Raw genomic sequence first — 22132 nt, 5'->3', positions numbered from 1 at the left:
CCTCCGTGTTCCTGCCGCCCCACTCCCCGGCCCTCCGTGTTCCTGCCGCCCCACTCCCCGGCCCTCCGCGTTTCTGCCGCCCCACTCCCCGGCCCTCCGTGTTCCTGCCGCCCCACTCCCCGGCCCTCCGTGTTCCTGCCGCCCCTCTCCCCAGCCCGACGCAGATCTTCACCGTGTGCTGCTGTAAGCAGGTGCGCGGGGATGTAGTGACGGACAGGAGGCAGGGCAAGGGTTAACAAGTTTAATAACGGGGGAATACTCCACACAAGGAGGCAAAGGGTTTAAACAGGGGATTAGACAGTTCAAATGGCAAAAGATACTGTGAGTTGAAGAACAACGGTTCAGATAACGGCAGTCCTGATGAAAGTCAGTGGTTCCTAAGTCCATGAAGTGAATAGCGCCAACAATGGCTGGCACGGGGTCTTTTCCAATGGGGTCCTGTGGGCAACAATGCCCCGTCTTCTGTTGGTCTCCGGTACCTTCCACTGAGCATAGTCCATATACTGCAGTGGCTGATGGGTTCGGGCCACAGTCCTGTATGAGCCCAATGTGGCTCTGCAAATATACACTGCTAACGTCAGGGCGCAAGTGTCTGTCCCGATCTAAGTCACTCATATGTAACACGTGTGCTGTACTCATGGACACGAGCCGTACAGCGCCTTGTTCTCTGTAGTCACTGGGCACTCACTGTACCTCTCTCTGTAGTCACTGGGCACTCACTGCACCTCTCTCTGTAGTCACCGGGCTCACACTGCACCTCTCTCTGTAGTCACCGGGCTCACACTGCACCTCTCTCTGTAGTCACCGGGCTCACACTGCACCTCTCTCTGTAGTCACCGGGCTCACACTGCACCTCTCTCTGTAGTCACCGGGCTCACACTGCACCTCTCTCTGTAGTCACCGGGCTCACACTGCACCTCTCTCTGTAGTCACCGGGCTCACACTGCACCTCTCTGTAGTCACCGGGCTCACACTGCACCTCTCTCTGTAGTCACCGGGCTCACACTGCACCTCTCTCTGTAGTCACCGGGCTCACACTGCACCTCTCTCTGTAGTCACCGGGCTTACAGTGCACCTCTCTCTGTAATCACCGGGCTCACACTGCACCTCTCTGTAGTCACCGGGCTCACACTGCACCTCTCTCTGTAGTCACCGGGCTCACACTGCACCTCTCTCTGTAGTCACCGGGCTCACACTGCACCTCTCTCTGTAGTCACCGGGCTCACACTGCACCTCTCTCTGTAGTCACCGGGCTCACACTGCACCTCTCTCTGTAGTCACCGGGCTCACACTGCACCTCTCTCTGTAGTCACCGGGCTTACAGTGCACCTCTCTCTGTAATCACCGGGCTCACACTGCACCTCTCTCTGTAATCACCGGGCTCACACTGCACCTCTCTCTGTAGTCACCGGGCTCACACTGCACCTCTCTCTGTAGTCACCGGGCTCACACTGCACCTCTCTCTGTAGTCACCGGGCTCACACTGCACCTCTCTCTGTAGTCACCGGGCTCACACTGCACCTCTCTCTGTAGTCACCGGGCTCACACTGCACCTCTCTCTGTAGTCACCGGGCTTACAGTGCACCTCTCTCTGTAATCACCGGGCTCACACTGCACCTCTCTGTAGTCACTGGGCACTCACTGTACGTTCCTTTTCTTTTTTGCCGCTGTTGGCGGCGGATGCTGGCTTGCACAATGCTGAGGCTCCCAGGACGGAGCACTTCTCTCCCTGGTTGCTGCTGATGCTCCCAGGTTCCCTCAGCACAGCAGTCTCTCTGCAGATGGCGGGGGAACCTCTCAGTGCGGCCTATTACTGGTGCTCTGTGGGGAGGACGGGGCACGCCGCTCACCTAACTGCCCCGGGTTGGCGCCAAGTTCCCTTCTGCCGCACGCGCTTTCTCCTTTATATCCCCCTGCCCCGCTTGGTCAGGAGGAAGGTCCGCCTCACTCAAGCTTCCCCCAGTGAACAGGGGATGCAGCCTTTTCAGTTCCAGACCTGGCACGTAGGTGCCCGCGGTCTGGTGGTCCCCCTTACATTGCACCCCTCGTGGTGGAAAATCGAAGAACGGAGGCGCCGGTGGGACAGGTATGTGGGGGGCCGAGGAGATGGGAGGAGATTTTCTTCTTTAACCCTTTCCTTGTCCTCTGTAATCCGGTCGCCATTTTGGAGACAGCTGGCGTCCGCGGCATGTGGCAGTGGCGGATACTGGTCCGTGTTGGGAATACGTCTCCAGTCCTCAGTCCGTACTTACCTTACGATGCCGCCTCCTGTGTGATTCTGAGCCGGATTCTTTTCCATACAGTTTTCTCCTCTTCTCATCCGATTGCTCCTCGGCCTGAATGACTGAGCAACGATGGACAAAGAACAAAGCGAAATTACCAAGAGAATCCTAAACTTCACCCTGGAGATCATCTACCTGCTGACCGGAGAGGTGACGTCTATTTCTATAGTATTAATTGTATTGTTTCCACATAGAGAATACGAAGTACGTCAATGTGAACTCGGCCATCACTAGAACATGAGGGCGTTTCTACACCACCATAGAACAGAACTCCTGACTGTAAGAGCATTGAGACTACAGAGTCTTCTACCAGAGGAGCTAGTGATGGAGAATTTATTTGAAGGATTCAGTTGCTAGATTACAGAAGTGTATAATAATAATTTTTATTTATATAGCGCCAACATATTCCGCAGCGCTTTACAACTTATAGAGGGTACAGACAATAGACATTACAGCATAACAGAAATCACAGTTCAACATAGATACCAGGAGGAATGAGGGCCCTGCTGCTCGCAAGCTTACAACCTATGAGGAAAAGGGGAGACACGAGAGGTGGATGGTAACAATTGCTTTAGTTATTTGGACCAGCCATAGTGTAAGGCTCGGGTGTTCATGTAAAGCTGCATGAACCAGTTATCAGCCTAAGTATGTAGCAGTACAGACACAGAGGGCTATTAACTGCATAAAGTTTATGAGAACATGATGTGAGGAACATGTTGTTTTTTTTTAATGGGCCACACAGGGATAGTTAGGTTAATGCATTGAGGCGGTAGGCCAGTCTGAACAAATGAGTTTTTAGGGCACGCTTAAAACTGTGGGGATTGGGGATTAATCGTATTAACCTAGGTAGTGCATTCCAAAGAATCGGCGCAGCACGTGTAAAGTCTTGGAGACGGGAATGGGAGGTTCTGATTATTGAGGATGCTAACCTGAGGTCATTAGCGGAGCGGAGGGCACGGGTAGGGTGGTAGACTGAGACCAGAGAGGAGATGTAGGGTGGTGCTGAGCCATGGAGTGCTTTGTGGATGAGGGTAGTAGTTTTGTACTGGATTCTGGAGCGGATGGGTAGCCAGTGTAATGACTGGCACAAGGTAGAGGCATCGGTGTAACGGTTGGTGAGGAATATGATCCTGGCAGCAGCATTCAGGACAGATTGGAGCGGGGAGAGTTTGGTAAGAGGGAGGCCAATTAGTAGAGAGTTCCAATAGTCCAGACGAGAATGAATAAGTGAGACAGTAAGAGTTTTTGCAGAGTCGAAAGTAAGAAAAGGGCGAATTCTAGAAATGTTTTTGAGATGCAGATAAGAAGAGCGAGCCAGTGATCGGATGTGGGGGGTGAATGAAAGCTCGGAATCAAGGATGACCCCAAGGCAGCGGGCATGTTGCTTTGGAGTAATGGTGGAACCGCACACGGAGATGGCAATGTCGGGCAAAGGTAGGTTAGTAGAGGGAGAGAACACGAGGAGTTCAGTTTCTGACAGGTCCAGTTTCAGATAAAGGGAGGACATGATGTTAGAGACAGCGGTAAGACAATCACTGGTGTTTTCTAAAAAGGCAGACGTGATATTGTGTATATAATAATATTATCAGTGTTTCTCCACACACAGGATTACACACTAGTGAAGAAGTCCTCAGGTGACTGTGTGACTCCCTGCAACCAAGAGTCAGGAGGGTGGAGCAGGAGGCGGAGCCCCATCACAGATCCTCCCCTGAACTCGCGGATACATGAGAGGAGCAAGAAACAGATCCTAGAATTCACCAACAAGATGATTGAGCTGCTGACCGGAGAGGTGACTGCTGGGACATTTTACGGGGCCGGCACTGGAGGATTCTGGGTAATGACACTGTCATTGCCTATCAGGTTCCTGTAAGGTGTCAGGACGTCACCCTCTATTTCTCCATGGAGGAGTGGGAGTATCTAGAAGGACACAAGGATCTGTATGACGACGTCATGATGGAAGATGACTTTTGTCCTTCGTCACAAGGTAAGAGGAGACAATACTTGATCTCGAGAACAAGCGTCTGCAGACCGGACTGGAGGAGCGGAATCTCTGTATGTAAAGGCAGCTGCAGTCCAGGTATCACAATGGGGTGACGTTAGTGAGAAGAAGTGACTGATAAATACATGCAGCGATCTCCAGCCGGTCATGGATTCCCTCACTCTGTGGTTGTTTCCCACAGATGGATGCAGAAGAAGAAATCCACCACAGAGATGTCCTCGTCCTCTGTATCCCCAAGACAGTCCAGACGGAAACCTCAACGTCCTGGAGAATCATCAGGTAGATGACTGAGCTCTCACCGAAATACGACCATAAAGAGATTCATTCACAGGTCATGTTACCTTACTGTCTTCTCTGTTTAGGGTGAAGATCTGATGGATATTAAGGTTGAGGTTATCGATGACGAAGGGGAGCGGGCGGCCGATCAGCCATGTAAGGAAGGGAGACCATCACTGGTTGTAAAAGAGCGTCCTCTAGATACAACTCCCATCATCCGGTCATCACATGCAAACTATCTGTTCTGTGTCTCCTACAGATGAAAGAGACCCCCCAGAGAGATGTCCCCGTCCTCTGTGTTCCCCGGACTGTCCAGAGGGAAGTCACAACGTCCCGGAGACGACTCAGGTAGATGACGCTGAGCTCTGTATCAGATCTATAGAGGGATGTGCGGACATTTTTGGTTGTGCTGTCACAGATGTCATGGATTTCTGGTGGTATCTTAATGTCACATACAGGTCTTCCCAGCAGGTTTTGTTGGTGACTTTAAGGGGTTAATGTATTTCTACTCGCCCAACTTGTGCTCATCGACCCCAACATGGTGCACACGCCCCAGAAAGTGAGCAACCAGAAATGAAAGTTAAGAAGTGTCACCCCAGGATCAAAGGTCACACTTTGTCTTCTAGAAGTGACCTCCCCTAAGTTATGGACCCGACATAACCAGTGGTCCAGTACAAAGACAACTTGTGATACAAATCCCCGGCCAATTCCGATCATTTATTGTTGCCAGTTCCGTACATTCGTAGACCACTTTTATTACACTTGAGTAGTTTTCCACCCGTGTCTGCCATCTTGTACCGACGTGTCACATATGGTTTATCAGATGGAAGATCTGACTATTGTTAAAGTGGAGGTTGAAGAAGGAGAGATGATGAGGAGCGATCCTCCTGGTATCAGTGAAGTCAAAGAGGAAGTCCCTGGAGATGTTACTGCAGGTATGTAATAATGAATTCAGCAAGTGGCCATTAGAGGCTTTACAGCTACAAGTGTGGAGCAGGCTCAGGCTTTAGCGCTGATCTCTGCAGTTTAACCATTTAGGGACTGCTGTCAATCACAAACAGTAGCATCTAAATGAGGCAATTGCCAATGTGCACAATTGATCGTGAGGTGTCAAGGCGTTACCATGGAAGCTGGGGGCCTGCTGAAGGCACCCATGGCTGCCATCTTGGTACTCCTGTTTAAACATGTAGACCATCATTTAAACTTTATCTTGCAACATATTAGAATTGCACAATATAGAACAGGTGATAGAAGGTTAAATTTCTTTAAGAGGACTGAAAATTAAAAGAAATATACATTTTTTAAAAATTAAAAATATATATAAAAGTTCGAATTATCACCTTTTTCCAGTTTAAAAATAAGGAAATGTAAAAAAAAGAGTAAAGCTATCTGATAGCATTGCTTTTGTATAGGTCCTTTCTTTCCTAGTAAATAAATGTAATTAACCCATATGACAAACACTTTAAAGAGAAAAATAATCGGAACAAAAATGATCAAAGTGCTTTATGGAGCCAATAGAAACGTCTGCTTACCATGTAAAAAACAAGCCTTCATCTAGCTCCACTGACGGATAGATAGAATAGTTAGAGGTTTTAGAAAATAGTGGTAAACCATTTTTTTTAACCACTAAAATATACAAAAACTATACAAGTTTACTAGCGTTGTGATCGTACTGTCTGGGGACTTTTTACTACACAATGAACACCATAAAAAAAAGCCAAAATGTAAATTCTTCTTCACCATTTCATTCCACTAGACACGCTACAACTTGTTCTGCAAAAATACGTCTTCCAACAGCGATGACGATAGAAAAATAAAAAATGTATAATTCTAGGAAGAAGAGGAGGGAAAAAAAGTGCAAAAATGAAAAATCACCCGGGAGGGAAGTGGTTAAGGAGAAGTTCACATGTTTAGTAGATGTGAGTCCCACTAGTGGGATTCACATCTGTCTCGAGGACGGAGAGCCAATGAGCACAGATGACAGTAGAACAGTGGTCTTAGTTTCTGTACAAATAAATGGAGAGAACCGCGCATGTGCAAGTGAATTCCGAACACCTCTCTACTGACAGCAGCAAATCCTCAGGGCTTGTTTAGAGAACCATAGAAAAAAATCTTTTTTTTTCTAAATGAGTAATAGTTGAATAAAATCTGCACATATGTGGGATTGTTATCTATTTTTCTACTTTGTGGTTTAAAAAAAAAAATCTAAATCTGTCTTTGATCGTTACAGAAAATCCAAGTAAGAACCCTGAGAAAAACGTAATTTTATCGCTAAATTGCAAAGTAGAAGACGAAGGAGAAAACCTCATTACCGTTAATGTACATCCAGAACTTGACAGCACAGATCCATTGTATAATCAATCTGATTATGAAGAATCTTCTCCTGAACACTCACAGATTACAAGTACAGATCAGAAAGAGAGTGAAATGTTTCAATGTGGTGTGTGTGGAAAAGAGTTTACAAAAAGCTTAGGTCTTTTTACACACAGAAGAATTCACACAGGGAAGAAGTTATATTCCTGTTCAGAATGTGGCAAATGTTTTACCCAGAAGTCAAAACTTGATCAATGTGAAAGAAGTCACACAGGAGAGAAGCTGTATTCATGTCTAGAATGTGGGAAAAGTTTTATTTATAAATCGCATCTTGATAGACATGAAAGTAGTCACATAGGGGAGAAGCCGTATTCATGCTCAGAATGTGGGAAATCCTTTACGAAAAAATCTAATCTTGTTAAACATCAGAAAATTCACACAGGAGAGAAGCCATTTTCATGCTCTGAATGCGGGAAGCGTTTTATAGATAAGACACATCTTGTTGCACATGAAAGAAGTCACACAGGAGAGAAGCCGTATTCTTGTTCAGAATGTGGGAAATGCTTCACAAAAAAATCGAATCTTCTTAACCATCAGAGAATGCACGCAGGAGAGAAACCGTATACGTGTTTACTCTGTGGGAAATTCTTTACAGATAAATCAAGTCTTGTTACCCACGAAAGAATTCACACAGGAGAGAAACTGTTTTCCTGTTTAGAATGTGGGAAATGTTTTACAGGTAAATCAAGTCTTGTTATACATGAGAGAATTCACTCTGGAGAAAAGCCATTTTCATGTTCAGTGTGTGGAAAAGGCTTTACAAACAAATCTGATCTTGGTAAACATGGAAGAATTCACACAGGAGAGAAGCCGTATTCATGTTCACACTGCGGAAAGAGCTTTACAAATAAATCAAGTCTTATTACACATGACAGGATTCATACAGGAGAGAAACCGTATCCATGTTCACTATGTGGGAAATGTTTTACAACAAAATCAAGTCAAGTTAAACATGAAAGAAGTCACACGGAAGAGAAGCCTCTTTGATGATCTTTTATATTGAGTTGATTTACTGGACAGTGAGGTGAACTCTCCGATGGTTCGGCCATCTTCAAAATCTAGACCCATGACTTCTCCTTTAATAAATTATTACAAAGTTAATTCGTTAGGGAAAAGCTCCATATGTGTTTGTTAAATTTGGACTCTGACAGACGTTTAAAAGTTGTATCCGTTAGCTGTAGACCTTAAAAGACGCATCCTGATTAATGGTTACATTTTTTTACTGGCTTCTGTGTGGGTGGAAAAGTGTCGTCCTCTACACTACTCTATTTTTTTTTTTTTTGCTAATGTATAACAGCCAGATGGAAGAGAAACACATGTTTTGTGATCTCCATCTGGCATGTGAAAGTGACCATTGGGAGTTTTACCTGCATACACGCTAATCGGAGGACAAAAATGCCATATGAATAGTCTTTGTGTGTTTGTTTTTTTTGTTAACTTCAGAACATTTTATACTTTTTCTATTGTTCAACTGAAGACTAAACATTGATATGTTCACATATCTTACTAAATAAAAAAAATGTCTTTTGGTATGATGTTTATACATGACTGTAGTCTTAGATGCTGCCGGCTCCATAAGACCATGGTCACACATAGTGGAAACACTACGGATTTTATAAGTGCAGAAAATCTGCCTTTAACAATTTAAAGTGGATGTGATTTCATGAAATTGTGCAGCTTCTTGATGCGTTTTTCCTTGTAGACTTCTATGGGGATACTGAAAAATGCATGTAAAACATGTCACTGCTTTCTTAACAGCAGAATCCCAGCGTTTACTCAAAATAACCCACTGAGTGATATCCACAACTGACCTCCGGGCCCAGCCACTGCCTTTATTGACCAATTCTCCACATGGCTTCTTCCCTTTCTCTCTATTGACATTCCCACCATCATCATGGGTGACTTCAACATCCCCACTGATACCCTAAAGCCAGCAGCCTCCAAACTCCAGTCACTTACTTCAACTTTTGAACTTATTCATTGGTCCTCCGCAGCCACCCCCACAGATGGACATACACTAGACCTTATTTCCACCTATCTATCTTATTTCCACCTGTTTCTGCTTCCTATCTAATCTCACAACCTTCCCTCCACCTATTTGACCACCTTCTTCTCACTTTCTCATCCCTGTCCTCCTCACCTGTCACCCATGTCCAGCAACTAACACTCCCCCACAGAAACCTCACACACCTAGACACACACACACTGTCTGACTCTATTCTACCACTGGCAGCCATACCTTCACTCCACGACACAGACACTGCCGCTGCTTTCTACAATGCCACTCTCACATCAGCTACTGACGCGGTTGCCCCTCTCGTGCATGGCAGAGGACGACAAATCAACAGACAACCCTGGCACAATAACATCACTAAAAAGCTTAAGCAAGTGTCCAGGGTTGCAGAGCGGTGTGAAAACACATTCACAAGATGACTTCAACACATTCAAACAAGTAACACTCACTTTGAAATCTGCCCTCACCTCTGCTAAACAGGCCTACTTCACATCCTTTGTGTATCTTCCTTATTCTACAACCCCAGTTATTGAACACTTTTAACTCCCTCCTCCGCCCTCCACTGCCCCCTCCGACCTTCCTTATCTCCGCTGAGGACTTTGCCACACACTTCAAAAATAAGAGACCAAACAAGGCAAGTCTTTATTGTTCAACCACCACAACCCCTTTGTATACCAGACCAATGCCCAAACCCCATAACGTCCCTCTGTAACATCACTGAAGGGGGGCTTACTTGTCTCCTCTCCAAATCACACCTCACCACTTGTGCACTTGACCCCATCCCACCTCCTCCCCAACCTCACCACCATACTTATCCCATCCCTAACCCATCGATTCAACCTGTCACTAACTTCTGGTACCTTCCCTTCTGCTTTCAAACATGCCACAACCCTGAAAAAGCCTCGACCCTACAGCTATGTCCAACTATCGCCCCATATCACTGCTCCCTTTCACTTCCAAACTCCTGGAGCAGCACGTCCACGCTGAGCTTTTCTCCCATCTCTCATCTAACTTACTCTTCTACAAAAAAAACAAAGACAGAAACATAATGATTAAATGCCCTGTGACCCGCCTTGCCTTTCAGACAGGCATTATATTAATGTGATCTCCCATGGCTGTGTGTCCACTGGTTGGGCCCAGTTCTTCTCAGCCCTTATCCACATGTATGCACTTGACTAACAGTAAGGTTTTTAATATTAGAGTTAGGACTGTCTCAATTACGGTCACCGTTGAGTGGTGGGATGGCTTTCACTTTTTTATAAAAAAGAAATGTAAGTTAATTTAGTACCACTGATTATTTTCATGCACTATTGCTATTGGTTTATTTACTGCAGGGTATTTAATCATTGTGTTTCTGACTTATTTTTTTCTGTTCAGTGGCCAGTGTGAATGTATACTTACGCGATGCATGCACACCAGTTTATATCCCAGGTCAGACCTTTTTTTTTTCCCTCTTCGACAGTCTAAAATCTGGATTCCACCCCCACCACTCCATTGAAACTACCATGGCCAAAACTACTGATTACTTACAGCCAAAGCTAACAGACACTTCTCTCTATGCCTCCTTTTTCTAGACCTGTCCTCTACCTTTGACACAGTTGACCTCTGCCTCCTACTACTACAAATGCTCTCTTCCTTCAGTGTCAAAGACCTCGCCCTATGCTGGATCACATATCTTTCCAACCACACTTTTGGCATCTCCCACTCCCACACAACTTCCTCATCTCGCCCTCTCTCTGTTGGTGTCCCTCAAGGCTCTGTCCTAGGACCACTACTCTTCTCAATCTATACACTTGGCCTGGGATAACTCAAAGTCCCATGGATTCCAGTACCATCTATACATTGATTACACTCAGATCTACCTCTCTGGCCCAGACATCGCCTCTCTACGATCCAGAATCCCGGAGTGTCCATCAGCCATATCCTCCTCCTTCTGTTGTTTCCTCAAGCTCAATGTGGACAAATCTGAACTCATCATCTTTCCTCCATCTCTTGCATCTTCCCTACCTGATCGATCACAATAAATGACATCACGCTTTCCCCTGTCCTGGAAATCCACTGCCTCAGAGTAACCCTTGACTCTGCCCTGTCCTTCAAACCTCACATCCACCTCCAGCTCAAAAATATTTCTAGAATCCGTCCTGCTACCCTCACTCTACTAACATGTTAGTGCATACCCCTAATCATCTCCCGCCTTGACTACTGCAACATCCTCCTCTGTGGCCTCCCTGCTAACACTCTCGCACCTCTCCAGTCTGTAGTTAACTCTGCTGCCTGACTAATCCACCTCTCTCCTCGCTACTCCACCACTTCTCCCCTCTGCAAATCTCTTCACTGGCTCCCAATTCCTCAGCGTATCCAGTTCAAACTACTAAAACTGACCTACAAAGCCATCCATAACTTGTGTCATCTGTATATCTCTGAACTAATCTCCCTTTATCTCCAGTCCTCCCAAGACCTCCTTCTCTCCTCCATGCTTATTTGTTCCACATTCAATCGCTTCCAAGACTTCTCCCGAATATCCCCCATCCTCTGGAATTCTGTGCCCCAACACGTCCGACTATCAACTACATTCGGATCCCTCAGACGGAACCTGAAAACCCTTCTCTTCAGGAAAGCCTACAGCCTGCACTGACCCCGCTGCCTCCTCACCACCACCGGAGCTACCGCCTCACCACCACCGGAGCTGCTGCAACCCTCAACCTATAGTCTCCTTCCCTATAATCCTGTATAATGTAAGCCCGCAAGGGCAGGGTCCTCGCCCCTCTGTATCAGTCTGTCATTGTTAGTTTACTGTAAGTGATATCTGTAATTGGTGTAACCCCTTCTCATGTACAGAACCATGGAATCAATGGTGCTATAGAAATAATAATGGGTGTGTATAAATACATGAGAATCCTACACCTTCAGAAACAGATCACAAGAATAAATAAAATATATAATTTTATTGATTCAAATTAAAACATAACAAGAGCATATATATATAAGAAGCGTACATTAGATTGTAATAGCGTCTAATAAGTGGATACAGACATAATTCGTATAAATATGTAGTATATAATATCTATATTATTATTTATTGTTATAGCGCCATTTATTCCATGGTGCGTCACATGTAAGGAGGGGTGTACATAATAAAATGAGTAAAGTATTCTTAAACAATACAAGTCACCACTGGTCCAGGAGGAGGAGGACCCTGCCCGCGGGGGCTCACAGTCTACAAGGGATGGGTGAGGATACAGGAGGAGAGAGGACCCTGCCCGCGAGGGCTCACAGTCTGCAGGGGATGGGTGAGGATACAGGAGGAGAGAGGACCCTGCCCGCGAGGGCTCACAGTCTACAAGGGATGGGTGAGGATACAGGAGGAGAGAGGACCCTGCCCGCGAGGGCTCACAGTCTACAAGGGATGGGTGAGGATACAGGAGGAGAGAGGACCCTGCCCGCGAGGGCTCACAGTCTACAAGGGATGGGTGAGGATACAGGAGGAGAGAGGACCCTGCCCGCGAGGGCTCACAGTCTGCAGGGGATGGGTGAGGATACAGGAGGAGAGAGGACCCTGCCCGCGAGGGCTCACAGTCTGCAGGGGATGGGTGAGGATACAGTAGGCGAGGGCAGAGCTGGTCGTACAGAGGTTCAGTAGGCTGAGGATCACTGCAGGCTGTAGGCTTGTCGGAAGAGGTGAGTTTTCAGGTTCTTTTTGAAGGATTCCATGGTAAGCGAGGGTCGATATATGTTGTGGTATCAAATGAATTGCAAAAGTTACATATACAGTCGAAACCAGAAGTTTCCATCCACTCTATAAAAAGACACATCTGCAGGTTTTTTTCAATATCTGATGTGAAATCAAAATAAACCTTTCCTGTTTTACGTCAATTAGGATTACCATAATTATTAATAGTTGCCAAATGCCAGAATAACGAGACAGAGAGAATGTTATAAGATATTGTTATTACTTACTGCAAAGTCAAAAGTTTATATCCACTGAGATTACTATGCCTTTAACCCCTTAATGACCGCCAATACGCCTGTTATCGGCGGCAGGTAAGGGTACTTTGCCTCAGAGCCGCTTTTTAACGACGCTGAGAAAAAAGTGTATAGCGCCCCTGCCCCCGAGTCGGATTGGAATTTCTCCGGGGTCTCGGCCGAGACCCCAGAGAACATGATTCTGGATGGTTTTTACCGACCCTAGTGTTGCAATCGCTGTTATTAATGGTATTTTTTAACTTTTTTTTGCGACTGCAAAGAAAAAAAAAAACGATTTTCCACTTAATTTCTCTCTCTGATGTGATCACATATTGGAGGAGAGAGAAGTAGGGTCCCCCGACCACCAACCCCCGGGGTCCCTGTATCCCCCCGTGAAGTCCCCCGGGCCATCGGCATCTTCTTCCAGGAGAAAATGGTGGGCGAATGCGCAGTGCGCCCTCCGAGATCTGCCGGCCGGCACCCGGCAACAATAGGAAATTTTTCTTATTGGTTCATTTTGATGACTGTGATAGACCCTAAAAAAATAGTAAATCAAACCCCCTTTTATCAACCCCTTAGGGAAAATTAAGAAAATAAAAAGTGTATTTATTTCCATGTTTCCATTAGGGTGAGGGTTGGGTTAGGGTTGTGATTACAGTTAGGCTTGGGATTAGAGTTGGAGTTAGAATTGGGGGGTGGGGGGAGTTGCAAGGTTTAGGTACATCAGGGGGTCTTGAAACGGGACATGGCATCACCATCGATTCCAGCCAATTATGAGTTCAAAAATTCAAACGGTGCTCCCTCCCTTCCGAGCGCTGCCATGCACCCAAACAGTGGCTTTCCCCCACATACAGGGTATCGGTGTACTCAGGAGAATTTGCACAACAAATTTTGTGGTCCATTTTCTCCCGATACCCTTGTGAAAATAAAAAAAATTGGTTCCAAAGTTAATTTTTTTGTGAAAATAGTAAAATGTAATTTTTTTTCTTCCACATTGCTTTCTAGTGAAGCACCTGAAGGGTTAATAAACTGCTTGAGGCCATGTGCACACGTTCAGGTTTTTTTCGCGATAAAAATGGTATAAAAACTAATTAAAAAGCATACATTATGCATTCTATCATTTAGAATGCATTCTGCATGTTTTGTGCACATGAATGCGTTTTTTTCCGCGAAAAAACACATCGCTGTAAAAAAATTAGCATGTTCATTAATTTTGTGGTTTTTCTGCATCTTTCCCGCATTTCTATGCATCTGGGAAAAAACGCACAAAAAACGCAAAAAAAACGTGAAAAAAACGCATGCGGATCTCTGGCAGAAATTTCCGGTTTTTTTGTCAGGAAAATTTCTGCAAGAAATCCTGACGTGTGCACATACCCTGAATGTGGTTTTGCGCACCTTGAGGGGTGCAGTTTTTAGAATGGTGTCACTTTTGTGACCTGTGATGACGTTGCGCTCTCGCGAGACCGCTGCGCCATCTGGGGTCATTGCCGCGAGGCATTACTGGGAACGGGAGCATCGCGAGGAGCGGGAAGGCTGCGAGGGACACCGGAGGGTGAGAATATCACGATTCATTTTTTATTTCTTATTGTTTTTAACATTCTATCTTTTTGCTATTGATGCATCATAGGCAGCATCAACAGTAAACACTATTGTCAAACACTACGCTTGTGTGACCAACCTGTCAATCATTTCCAAGTGATGCTACAGAGCACTTGACGCTAGTTGTTTAGAGGGAATACGCATGCCAATTCCACATTCGTTTTCCCGCGGCAGGGAGTTCCGGCCATGTGCACATAGCCTTTATGTTATGGCTCCTGGGATGCGGCAATACAATGAGGAAAAAAATGTATAAAGTCCAAACTGGTCTGTGCCACCAAGGGGTTAAAGTCCAGCGAGATCCACTGAGTGCGGCCACTGACTGAGGAGCCCTGAGCTTTATACTCCCCAGCCGAGCTCCGCCCCTCACTGACTGATCACATGATGATGACGTCACGGCAGGTCCTGTCAGGCCGCGCTGCTGATCTGTGGAGATTTCCTGTTGTGGTGTGACTGCGGCCACAAGGTGAGTTCACACCGGGCGCTTCATGTGCGGCTCCCGGAACTGTGGGAGGACGGTGAGAAGAAAGTCCGGCGGGGAGGCTGTCACCTGGCATGTACAGCACTGTGCAGAGCAGGAAGGGTCTGACATGGAAGGGTTAATGGTTTATTGTCATCAATTATCACCAAACTACAAAGAATGAATCAGTGTCTGGTGACCGCCCGTCCCCTCCATCATCAGTATCTGGTGACCGCCCGTCCCCTCCATCATCAGTGTCTGGTGACCGCCCGTCCCCTCCATCATCAGTATCTGGTGACCGCCCGTCCCCTCCATCATCAGTGTCTGGTGACCGCCCGTCCCCTCCATCATCAGTATCTGGTGACCGCCCGTCCCCTCCATCATCAGTATCTGGTGACTGCCCGTCCCCTCCATCATCAGTATCTGGTGACCGCCCGTCCCCTCCATCATCAGTATCTGGTGACCGCCCGTCCCCTCCATCATCAGTATCTGGTGACCGCCCGTCCCCTCCATCATCAGTGTCTGGTGACCGCCCGTCCCCTCCATCATCAGTATCTGGTGACCGCCCGTCCCCTCCATCATCAGTATCTGGTGACCGCCCGTCCCCTCCATCATCAGTGTCTGGTGACCGCCCGTCCCCTCCATCATCAGTATCTGGTGACCGCCCGTCCCCTCCATCATCAGTATCTGGTGACTGCCCGTCCCCTCCATCATCAGTATCTGGTGACCGCCCGTCCCCTCCATCATCAGTATCTGGTGACCGCCCGTCCCCTCCATCATCAGTAACTGGTGACCGCCCGTCACCTCCATCATCAGTAACTGGTGACCGCCCGTCCCCTCCATCATCAGTAACTGGTGACCACCCGTCCCCTCCATCATCAGTAACTGGTGACCACCCGTCTCCTCCATCATCAGTATCTGGTGACCGCCCATCTCCTCTATTATCAGTATCTGGTGACCGCCCGTCCCCTCCATCATCAGTAACTGGTGACCGCCCATCGCCTCCGTCATCAGTATCTGGTGACCTCCCGTCTCCTCCATCATCAGTATCTGGTGACCTCCCGTCTCCTCCATCATCAGTATCTGGTGACCGCCCATCCCCTCCATCATCAGTATCTGGTGACCGCCCGTCCCCTCCATCATCAGTATCTGGTGACCGCCCGTCCCCTCCATCATCAGTATCTGGTGACCGCCCGTCGCGTCCATCATCAGTATCTGGTGACCGCCCGTCCCCTCCATCATCAGTATCTGGTGACCGCCCGTCGCGTCCATCATCAGTATCTGGTGACCGCCTGTCTCCTCCATCATCAGTATCTGGTGACCGCCCGTCGCGTCCATCATCAGTACCTGGTGACCGCCCGTCCCCTCCATCATCAGTATCTGGTGACCGCCCGTCGCCTCCATCATCAGTATCTGGTGACCGCCCATCTCCTCCATCATCAGTATCTGGTGACCGCCCGTCCCCTCCATCATCAGTATCTGGTGACCGCCCGTCCCCTCCATCATCAGTATCTGGTGACCGCCCGTCCCCTCCATCATCAGTATCTGGTGACCGCCCGTCCCCTCCATCATCAGTATCTGGTGACCGCCCGTCGCGTCCATCATCAGTACCTGGTGACCGCCCGTCCCCTCCATCATCAGTATCTGGTGACCGCCCGTCGCCTCCATCATCAGTATCTGGTGACCGCCCATCTCCTCCATCATCAGTATCTGGTGACCGCCCGTCCCCTCCATCATCAGTATCTGGTGACCGCCCGTCCCCTCCATCATCAGTATCTGGTGACCGCCCGTCACTTCCATCATCAGTATCTGGTGACCGCCCGTCGCGTCCATCATCAGTACCTGGTGACCGCCCGTCCCCTCCATCATCAGTAACTGGTGACCACCCGTCTCCTCCATCATCAGTAACTGGTGACCGCCCGTCCCCTCCATCATCAGTAACTGGTGACCGCCCGTCCTCTCCATCATCAGTACCTGGTGACCTCCCGTCCCCTCCATCATCAGTATCTGGTGACCGCCCATCCCCTCCATCATCAGTATCTGGTGGCCGCCCGTCCCCTCCATCATCAGTATCTGGTGACCGCCCGTCCCCTCCATCATCAGTATCTGGTGACCGCCCGTCGCGTCCATCATCAGTATCTGGTGACCGCCCGTCCCCTCCATCATCAGTATCTGGTGACCGCCCGTCGCGTCCATCATCAGTACCTGGTGACCGCCCGTCCCCTCCATCATCAGTATCTGGTGACCGCCCGTCGCCTCCATCATCAGTATCTGGTGACCGCCCATCTCCTCCATCATCAGTATCTGGTGACCGCCCGTCCCCTCCATCATCAGTATCTGGTGACCGCCCGTCCCCTCCATCATCAGTATCTGGTGACCGCCCGTCACTTCCATCATCAGTATCTGGTGACCGCCCGTCGCATCCATCATCAGTACCTGGTGACCGCCCGTCCCCTCCATCATCAGTATCTGGTGACCGCCCATCGCCTCCATCATTAGTATCTGGTGACCGCCCATCTCCTCCATCATCAGTATCTGGTGACCGCCTGTCGCGTCCATCATCAGTACCTGGTGACCGCCCGTCCCCTCCATCATCAGTATCTGGTGACCGCCCGTCGCCTCCATCATCAGTATCTGGTGACCGCCCATCTCCTCCATCATCAGTATCTGGTGACCGCCCGTCCCCTCCATCATCAGTATCTGGTGACCGCCCGTCCCCTCCATCATCAGTATCTGGTGACCGCCCGTCCCCTCCATCATCAGTAACTGGTGACCGCCCGTCCCCTCCATCATCAGTAACTGGTGACCACCCGTCCTCTCCATCATCAGTATCTGGTGACCGCCCGTCCCCTCCATCATCAGTATCTGGTGACCGCCCGTCTCCTCCATCATCAGTATCTGGTGACCGCCCGTCCCCTCCATCATCAGTATCTGGTGACCGCCCGTCGCGTCCATCATCAGTATCTGGTGACCGCCCGTCCCCTCCATCATCAGTATCTGGTGACCGCCCGTCGCGTCCATCATCAGTACCTGGTGACCGCCCGTCCCCTCCATCATCAGTATCTGGTGACCGCCCGTCGCCTCCATCATCAGTATCTGGTGACCGCCCATCTCCTCCATCATCAGTATCTGGTGACCGCCCGTCCCCTCCATCATCAGTATCTGGTGACCGCCCGTCCCCTCCATCATCTGTATCTGGTGACCGCCCGTCACTTCCATCATCAGTATCTGGTGACCGCCCGTCGCGTCCATCATCAGTACCTGGTGACCGCCCGTCCCCTCCATCATCAGTATCTGGTGACCGCCCGTCGCCTCCATCATTAGTATCTGGTGACCGCCCATCTCCTCCATCATCAGTATCTGGTGACCGCCTGTCGCGTCCATCATCAGTACCTGGTGACCGCCCGTCCCCTCCATCATCAGTATCTGGTGACCGCCCGTCGCCTCCATCATCAGTATCTGGTGACCGCCCATCTCCTCCATCATCAGTATCTGGTGACCGCCCGTCCCCTCCATCATCAGTATCTGGTGACCGCCCGTCCCCTCCATCATCAGTATCTGGTGACCGCCCGTCGCCTCCATCATCAGTATCTGGTGACCGCCCATCTCCTCCATCATCAGTATCTGGTGACCGCCCGTCCCCTCCATCATCAGTATCTGGTGACCGCCCATCCCCTCCATCATCAGTAACTGGTGACCGCCCGTCCCCTCCATCATCAGTGTCTGGTGACCGCCCGTCCCCTCCATCATCAGTAACTGGTGACCGCCCGTCCCCTCCATCATCAGTGTCTGGTGACCACCCGTCCTTCCCTGCTCTCCATGAGGAGGTTACATACAAACACAAATATATGACTGACAGTGAATCGCAGTGACAGCCGGGTACAGAGGGTGAGGACCCGGCCTGGTGGGATTACAGGCTGTCGGATGGTGAGGAATGAGATAGAAGCTTGGTGGGGCGGCCGCAGTGACAGCCGGGTAGAGGGTGAGGACCCGGCCTGGTGGGATTACAGGCTGTCGGATAGTGGGAATGAGATAGAAGCTTGGTGGGGGGCGGCTGCAGTGACAGCCGGGCACAGAGGGTGAGGACCCGGCCTGGTGGGATTACAGGCTGTCGGATGGTGAGGAATGAGATAGAAGCTTGGTGGGGGGCGGCCGCAGTGACAGCCGGGTAGAGGGTGAGGACCCGGCCTGGTGGGATTACAGGCTGTCAGATAGTGGGAATGAGATAGAAGCTTGGTAGGGGGCGGCCGCAGTGACAGCTGTGTACAGAGGGTGAGGACCCGGCCTGGTGGGATTACAGGCTGTCGGATAGTGGGAATGAGATAGAAGCTTGGTGGGGTGGCTGCAGTGACAGCCGGGCACAGAGGGTGAGGACCCGGCCTGGTGGGATTACAGGCTGTCGGATGGTGGGGAATGAGATAGAAGCTTGGTAGGGGGCGGCCGCAGTGACAGCTGGGCACAGAGGGTGAGGACCCGGCCTGGTGGGATTACAGGCTGTCGGATAGTGGGAATGAGATAGAAGCTTGGTGGGGTGGCTGCAGTGACAGCCGGGCACAGAGGGTGAGGACCCGGCCTGGTGGGATTACAGGCTGTCGGATGGTGGGGAATGAGATAGAAGCTTGGTAGGGGGCGGCCGCAGTGACAGCCGGGCACAGAGGGTGAGGACCCGGCCTGGTGGGATTACAGGCTGTCGGATAGTGGGAATGAGATAGAAGCTTGGTGGGGTGGCCGCAGTTACAGCCGGTTACAGAGGGGTGAGGACCCGGCCTGGTGGGATTACAGGCTGTCGGATAGTGGGAATGAGATAGAAGCTTGGTGGGGCGGCTGCAGTGACAGCCGGTTACAGAGGGGTGAGGACCCGGCCTGGTGGGATTACAGGCTGTCGGATAGTGGGAATGAGATAGAAGCTTGGTGGGGCGGCCGCAGTGACAGCCGGTTACAGAGGGTGAGGACCCGGCCTGGTGGGCTTACAGGCTGTCGGGATAGTGGGAATGAGATAGCAGCTTGGTGGGGGGCGGCCGCAGTGACAGCAGGGTACAGAGGGTGAGGACCCGTCCTGGTGGAATTACAGGCTGTCGGATAGTGGGGAAAGATAGAAGCTTGGTGGGGCGGCCGCAGTGACAGCAGGGTACAGAGGGTGAGGACCCGGCCTGGTGGGATTACAGGCTGTCAGATAGTGGGAATGAGATAGAAGCTTGGTGGGGCGGCTGCAGTGACAGCCGGTTACAGAGGGTGAGGACCCGGCCTGGTGGGATTACAGGCTGTCAGATAGTGGGAATGAGATAGAAGCTTGGTGGGGGCGGCCGCAGTGACAGCCGGTTACAGAGGGTGAGGACCCGGCCTGGTGGGATTACAGGCTGTCGGGATAGTGGGAATGAGATAGCAGCTTGGTGGGGGGCGGCCGCAGTGACAGCAGGGTACAGAGGGCGAGGACCCGTCCTGGTGGAATTACAGGCTGTCGGATAGTGGGGAATGAGATCGAAGCTTAGTGCGGCGGCTGCAGCTCCGGTTCTGTTACGGTGCCATTGGGGTTATTGCAGGTTGTGAGCTTGCTTGAAGAGATGGGTTTTCAAGTTCTGTCTGAGAGTTCTGAATGTGGTGGGTAATCTGACGTGTTGGGGCCCAGAATTCCAGAGGATGTGGGATGCTCAAGAGAAGTCTTGGAGGCGATTGGGTGAGGAAGGTATAAGTGTGGAGGAGGAGAGGTCTTGAGACGGCCGGAGATTACGTGTTGTAAGGTAATGGGAGATTAGTTTGGAGATGTATGGAGGGCACTGTCACGGTTCACGAGGAGGATACCTTTATCATCCCCACCACTCACACCAATTTGTCATGAACCGGAGTTGTTTGCTTGCCCCTGGTTCTTTCTGAAGGGGATTTATCTATATCCCACTTCCCAGTTCCGGTTTGGAACTTGCAGCTCTCTGGCGCCAGCCTTACCCTCAGGTCAGTCAGGGTACTGCACCTAGGATAATTAGTTGCCAGAAAGGCTGCCTGCTATGTACTGGCTAATTGGCACGCTGCAGCGAGGGCGATATAACTACTCCCACTCAGGCGGGAACAAAAATTATCAACGCCGCCGGTCGCTACAAAGTCTCCCAATCGCACAGGACAAATTCTGCTGCCACCAGCTCCTATTTCTTATTTATTAACGAGTCCGGAGCCAACTCAGATTAGTAGCGTAATTCACTTCAGAGGACGTGACCGTACGTTATAGAGCAAGGAGAGACAAGCTAGTAATTTTATATTTTATTCCAAAAAATGGTAGGCAGTGTTTACAGAGGTATAAAAAAGATATTATAAAGAAGACAAATATCATATGTACAGTACAATTACAAATAAAATAGGATTACAGTTGAAAAACACTTACATTTCGTTATGTCATATCATCTGATGGCTGATGGTGTGCTGTGGGGGAAGGACGAGCATATATTCAGATGCATCACCCCTGTCTCTCAGCAGGACCCCAGACAAAGACACATGAAGACTGCTGCTTCACTCACTTATTTCCTAGCCTAAAACCCAGGCACTCCCCCTGTGGTGACCTCACTTAAAGGCTGAAACCTCCCCTTTACTTAGAGTAATGGCCACCATTTTTGTGCCTAGCTCGCTGTATGAATCTCGTATACGAAAGACACACTGATCAGGATGTGCCCCACATCAGGGCGATTCTTTTAAGTGTAAACACGGTGTAATTACATGACCCGCTTATGGAGAAACCCGCTCTTTGCATGCGTTGGGTTTAGCTTCTAGCGATTTTAGGGAGTTATAGATCCCTCGATGGACATCCGGAATACATAATTCTTATATCTCTAGCCCTGATCGGTGCCAATATATATAACCTTCAAAGAACAATAGAAGCTCATGCTTTGTATACCAGTTTAAGGCTAGTTTCACATTTGCGGTTAAGTCCGCAGCGTATCATCCGCAACTGTAAACGCATGCAAACGTCTGATAACGCAGCGTTTTTATCCGCATCAGCTTACACATGATGGTAAAAAAAAGCAGCGTTTGCATGCGTTTTTACATGTTTGCGCTTTTTATGCACATGCGTTTGATATTTCCAGGAGGGTGTGTCTTTAATGGGCATGTATAAATCAGTTCCTGGACATGCGCAGTCCGAAGTACGCAGGCGCATCAAACGCTTGCGTACGCAAAGACATGTGTAC

The 22132-nt window shown here is 49.3% G+C and overlaps 1 protein-coding gene across 1 annotated transcript in view; it reads left to right on the top strand.

Moving 5' to 3' along the window:
• LOC143783339 (uncharacterized) overlaps positions 1-8427 on the top strand; it is a 38765-nt gene extending 30338 nt beyond the window's left edge. Inside the window, exons 10-17 of the mRNA XM_077271742.1 lie at positions 2350-2432; positions 3889-4071; positions 4143-4372; positions 4404-4560; positions 4644-4713; positions 4817-4905; positions 5381-5492; positions 6788-8427. Of these exons, the coding sequence (XP_077127857.1) occupies positions 2350-2432; positions 3889-4071; positions 4143-4372; positions 4404-4560; positions 4644-4713; positions 4817-4905; positions 5381-5492; positions 6788-7917 (2054 nt within the window). The 3' untranslated portion in view covers positions 7918-8427. The remainder of the gene's footprint in view (positions 1-2349; positions 2433-3888; positions 4072-4142; positions 4373-4403; positions 4561-4643; positions 4714-4816; positions 4906-5380; positions 5493-6787) is intronic.
• Positions 8428-22132: the final 13705 nt, after the last annotated feature.

Source organism: Ranitomeya variabilis, chromosome 6 (assembly GCF_051348905.1).
Source record: "Ranitomeya variabilis isolate aRanVar5 chromosome 6, aRanVar5.hap1, whole genome shotgun sequence".
NCBI lineage: Eukaryota > Metazoa > Chordata > Amphibia > Anura > Dendrobatidae > Ranitomeya > Ranitomeya variabilis.
This window is presented reverse-complemented; position numbering and strand designations above follow the sequence as displayed.